This window comes from Colossoma macropomum, unplaced genomic scaffold (assembly GCF_904425465.1).
Source record: "Colossoma macropomum unplaced genomic scaffold, Colossoma_macropomum, whole genome shotgun sequence".
Taxonomy (NCBI): Eukaryota; Metazoa; Chordata; class Actinopteri; order Characiformes; family Serrasalmidae; genus Colossoma; species Colossoma macropomum.
In genome coordinates, this window is record NW_023494787.1 from 45,940,470 (window position 1) to 45,945,880 (window position 5,411).

General features: G+C 39.3%; 1 protein-coding gene across 1 annotated transcript; it reads right to left on the minus strand.

Annotated features, from left to right (window-relative positions):
* Positions 1-5,110, minus strand: snrpd1 (small nuclear ribonucleoprotein D1 polypeptide). Its single transcript, XM_036567567.1, has 4 exons — positions 4,985-5,110; positions 3,226-3,302; positions 2,381-2,572; positions 1-185 (listed from the first exon to the last, which is right to left on the minus strand). The coding sequence occupies exons 1-4, from the start codon at positions 4,996-4,998 to the stop codon at positions 109-111; spliced, it is 360 nt and encodes a 119-aa protein (XP_036423460.1). The 5' UTR covers positions 4,999-5,110; the 3' UTR covers positions 1-108.
* Between the last annotated feature and the right edge of the window lie 301 nt (positions 5,111-5,411).

Consider the following 5,411-nt stretch of genomic DNA (forward strand, 5'->3'; position numbering starts at 1 on the left):
TACCTTCCAAAAGAGAAAAGTTTAATGTACAAAAAGAAAAAACAATCAATATTCTCCAACAACAAAGAGTCCTGTACAAACAGCAGAAAGCAGAGTGGCTTAAGAGATTCATCTCCTTGGTCCGCCTCTTCCACGTCCTCTTCCTCGGCCACGGCCCCTTCCTCTTCCTCGGCCACGGCCAGCCACTGCAAAAAGTACAGAGTGCTCAGTTCAACCAGACGGTGCGGTACTGACCTGCTGTTACAATACCACACTTAAGCTAGACATTAAATGCAGCACAGCATGTGAAACACTGAAAATACTGAATTTTTTGGATTAGACTTTTATGGCTCAAGATAATGCGTACAGCATTTATACTTTGTCCATGCACCACCTTACTGCGTTTCAACTCTGCACAACACAATCTGAATCTTTATAACTGCTCCAGTAATAGCGCCTCCTCTTCCAATAACAATTTATCAGAGTTAGGTGTCAATTTTTGCTTTTTACAAATATCTTGCAGGACACTGGGGCCCTTGACGGATTCATCTGTACATTAACACTGAGCTGTATCAACTGACACCTACAGCATAAGACGTGTGTTCAACAAAGGTTATCAATGTAGCAATATATGTAGGGCAGCTACATACTCAGAAACAATAATGCTACCTATAACATCGACTGATATTAAAAACCTGCATTCTTAATCGATATCTAATGAAAATACCACTAATGACCAGTGTCTTTTTCAGTCATGCCATCACTGTGAATCGAACACACAATCTCCTGGCACTAGTGAGAACCCACAGACGGGTGAGGAACCCAAAAGGAACGCTCTTTTTTAACCTATAGGACAACGGTACAGGCTGAACTGGTGAACGCCATCATGGTTCGAATGTTATAACAGAAAGATTTGAAACATGAAGAAAAAAAAAAATCTGGATCTGGACTTCGCCCCCAGTGCTACAATATTAATATTCCTTACGAATGAAACTTTGCCATGCAAGTTTAAAGGAGAAGTGCGTAATATTTAGTGGCAATTACTGGGAATTGGCAGATTGCAACAAGGGAATTCACCTCCCTCAGCCCTCCTTCTCCAAGCGTGTAGTAGAACCTACGGTGGGCGTCAGGTTTTCTGTTGTCGCCTGTCCTGATTTCATTTTGCTTCTTCATGTTTTTGCTACTTTGACAACAAGGATTCACCCTTGCTTGCTTTTTCTAGTCCTAAATATTAAATATCCTCCATTTGTCAAAGTTTGCGTTCTCAAACTTTAGGACACAAAACGTTTGCTCCCGATGCTGGCTAACCATTGTGTTCTGTAGTTTGAAACTCAAACCTTCCAACATGCTGGAAGAGGATCCGCTCCCTTATAGATCTTAAGGGCTTGTTCTAAGCTAACGAAAACACAAAGATTCATAATTATAGGTGATTATGAACTCATGAGAGCATGGTTTCGTATACTGTATTCCTTTTATGCTAACAGACCCCTGTAAATCTTACAAACTGATCCTTTAAGAAATATGACAATTGAGAACATATTTCACAATGACAAATGACAACTCTCAGTCATATTTAACTAAAACTACTGAATTATAAAATTAAATATATATATAAGTTACATTTTATTGGTCAATATTATTTGCTGTCTGTCACAAAACCGTTGGGCCATAATTGACAAGCTACTTGATTTTATTTTCCAAGATTTTTAGGAAATTAATGTGATGTGATGTCCAGAAAGATGATTAATGTTCATATTGCACTTGAGATGTTCTGTGCAAAGGTTACAAACCGGCTTTATTTAGCCATTACAGTTACTAAAAATCCCACTTGTTTTAATGCATTGTTGGAAATGCAATTAAACTCTACAGGTAAAGTCTAAGAACACACTGTTCTATCGCTTTGTGTTATAAAATTAATTATAGATAATTTTAAACAATCTATATACTGATTACTAAGTCATCAGCAGCCTTTATCTAGGTCTGTATATAACACCCAAACAACCATCAAAAAAATGGAAACACCAAAATCAGTAAGTAAAAAGCTATATCTTCAAGTGTAGCCTAGTGGTAAGAGATGAGCAACCAGAATGTTGTGTCTCTGGACAAGGCATTTAACCCCCCACTGCCCCAGGCAGGACTGCTCTGCTGATGATGCTGTACTGCTCCCAGAATGGACATGCTTAGGCAAAGAAGTTACCAATTTCCCTTGGAAGCAGATTAATAAGGTACAACTTAAGGTTTGACCAACTGCTGGACAAGACTGAGATCAACAGCATGGCCTTAAATCTCTCTGCCCACCTGCCTACAATGTGGTGTCATTTAACACACTTCAGTTCTTGTTGAGCATCTTTAGACATAACACCACTGATCTCCTCCCCTTACCCACAACGGCTGCACTTACCAGCCTCCCTCTTCCTTGACTTGACTTTGGGCTCTATGTCCACCAGCAGGGTATCAAGAGGAAGACTGTCAGGCAGGATGAAATAGCGGATGTTGTTGCCACGGATACTCAGCGACTCGAGCTGGGTGGGCTCTCTGTTTTTCAGGGTCATCTTAACAGCTTTAAGGTGGGTATTCATACTGACATCCACACCTGATACATAAATAAACAGCAATAAACATCATCAGTTCTGTTTTCTAGACAAGGTTTGCAGTGAAATTTAAAGTCATGAATTAATGAAACCACAGTGTATTACTCTTTTCTCTTCAGCTTAAAGCATAACCTACACACTTAATGATGGTTCTTCAAGGGTTCTTTAGTAAAGAAAACAGTTATATAGAACCACAGTCATTCAAAGAACCCTTTGCAGGATTAAAGGTTTCTTTTCATCGTGAAAGAGTTCTTCAGATTGATGGAGAATGTGCTGTAGATGGTTCGGTACAGAACCTTTTTGAAAAGCGTTCTTCTATTGTAAGTCTGACATTGTAACAATAGAAGAACCCTTTTCAAAAAGGCTCTATATAGAACCATCTACAGCACATTCTTCATCAATCTGACAAACCCTTTCATGATGCAAAGAACCCTTTAATCATGCAAATGGTTCTTTGAATGTTCGCGATTCTATACAGAACCATTTTCTTTACTAAAAACCCTTGAGGAACCATAATTTTTAAGCGTACGATTCTGCAAACCTGCAATAACCAGACTAATTTCACATAAAGAAATGAGCAATACACTCGTAATGCTCTGAGAAAAAATTAAAGCTTTCATAATGGTTTATGCTTAACTGAAAACTTTAATCTCACCTGTGATGGTGCCATGGACCTGGGTGCCATTCTTCAACTCAATGGTAACCGTTTCATGGCTGAGTTTCATCAAAAACCTGAACAATAAAATCAGAGACACAAGTCAGAACTAGTACATCACCAATAAGACTAACCAGAATGTAAACTGTAATGGTGTATTGTAGAAATACCACTTTGTGAAGAGTTTAAGGTGGCAAAAGCTAATTTTTCACATCAGACATAAAAATACACACACTGAATGGACTCTACAAGTGATGGTGTATGTAACTGTAGACATTTGTAAATCTGTGACTGCAGAACAAGTCAGTATATTTCAACCTAATGTAGCTAATAAGTTAATTTAACTAGCAAGCACAGCTTATTCAACACAGATGCTTTCAGTGGCATACAAATGACCAAAAGCACAATTAAACCATTAACTGCGGTTGTTATGGAGGTTCCAGGCCTCTCAAGCTGTTCCTTGGGTTCACTTTTGGGTAACTTAAATGGGAATTCCAAGATTTTTCAAAATTTGTACATAATTACATGGTTAAGATGTAAACAGTCATTCAGAGTGATTTTATGTGAAATGCTCTTTTGTTCATGGTGGTGGTGACAGGAACCAGACATCCACCTCCAAAAGCTCTTTCATAGAAGTTATTACATTATATGGTTACAAACATGCTGCCTGGTATAAAACTAAAGATCTGAGATAAGGATTTGGCTTAAAACATATTTTTAAAGCCATTCATGGCGGAGGATTCATCTAGGATTGTGAGGCAAAACAGTCCCGACAGAAAATGGACTTTTTCTGATTTAATACTATTTTACCACCATCAACATTACATATACAATCTCAGAAGACACGTGTAGGTTCACTGGTGGTTTTGGACAGTAAATAAAATGACTGTGTGTGTTGCAGACATGGCGACCCCTGGTTCTTATCACCACTACTATAAAGAAATCTGATGTGATATGTTTTACTGCAGATTAATCATTTCACACCAAACCACTCGGAATGAACGTTTACATCTCAATGACTGAATTATTCAGAAATTTTGAGAATTTGGTGGATTTCCCCTTGGGTTCATTTCTGAATGTGCAGTGACAAACGCTCAAAGATATAGAAAAACGGTCGCTAAACAAAGCACAAGGCTTAAGTGAGCTGCTTTTTCGAATTTCCCGTTCCACCTTAAACGGAGGCGCCAGCATGTAACTGCTGCACCATTTAAGGTGGACCGGGAAATTCGAACAAGAAGGCGGCGCATAAGCAACCAACTTCAGCTCCGTAAACAAAGCTGTCCTAAACTTCAACCTGAATAAAGGTCAAAGGTATATAATACGGAATATGCACGGCCAAATTACCATACATAATGTGCAGTACTTTCACTTGAACTCTACCGCGCTACCTTAACTGCCTCAGCGGTTTTTGTCTTGGACCTGGACCTTTCAGCCGTTTTGGGCCGCCGTGTTGAACAGCTAGCGAGATAACGCTACCCAGATTACCCAGTTTAGTTACTGTAACCGCGTTTAAACGAGCCCCGCTAGATTTACGCACAAATTCAGGCCCTTAATAAGGGAATTTCCTCTTGTTTGGCGTCTCAGTTTTTAATACAGGAGCAGCGATTTCTCCCATTCATTCCTTCCCGCCTCCACTGCAAGTTAGCCCGTTAGCTTCCTAGCCGCTACGTTAAATCTAACGCCATCCGTCACAACGGGGCTCGATTTCGCGCAGCTGATCGCCGAATATGCTTAATCTAATCGTCTACAAACGACTTACCTGACGAGTTTCATGTTGGCGGTGGATTTCGACAGAAAATCCTCCACCTGAGTGAGAAAAAATTGTAGCGCAAACGACGAACGTTATTCAAACGCTACTCAAACACTGACGACTGTTTCCGGTGCAAGAACCTCATTCACGTTCAACGTAGCAGGTTCGTTGCCAGCGCCACGAAATTCACCCACTGTCCGCAAAACATTCTAACCGTGAAAACCAGTTTTCAAAATAAATTCCGAAAATGTCAGTGTTTAAAATAAAAACAGAGCATCCTTTGAAATGATGCATGATAAGAGGACTTATGCTTTCCTCAGATATATGGAGCTTTGCAACATATTAGGAATACTTTGATGTCTGGTTATCATAATGATATGCATTATTATTATTATTATTATTATTATTATTCACAGTGGTGGTGATAGACACCAGA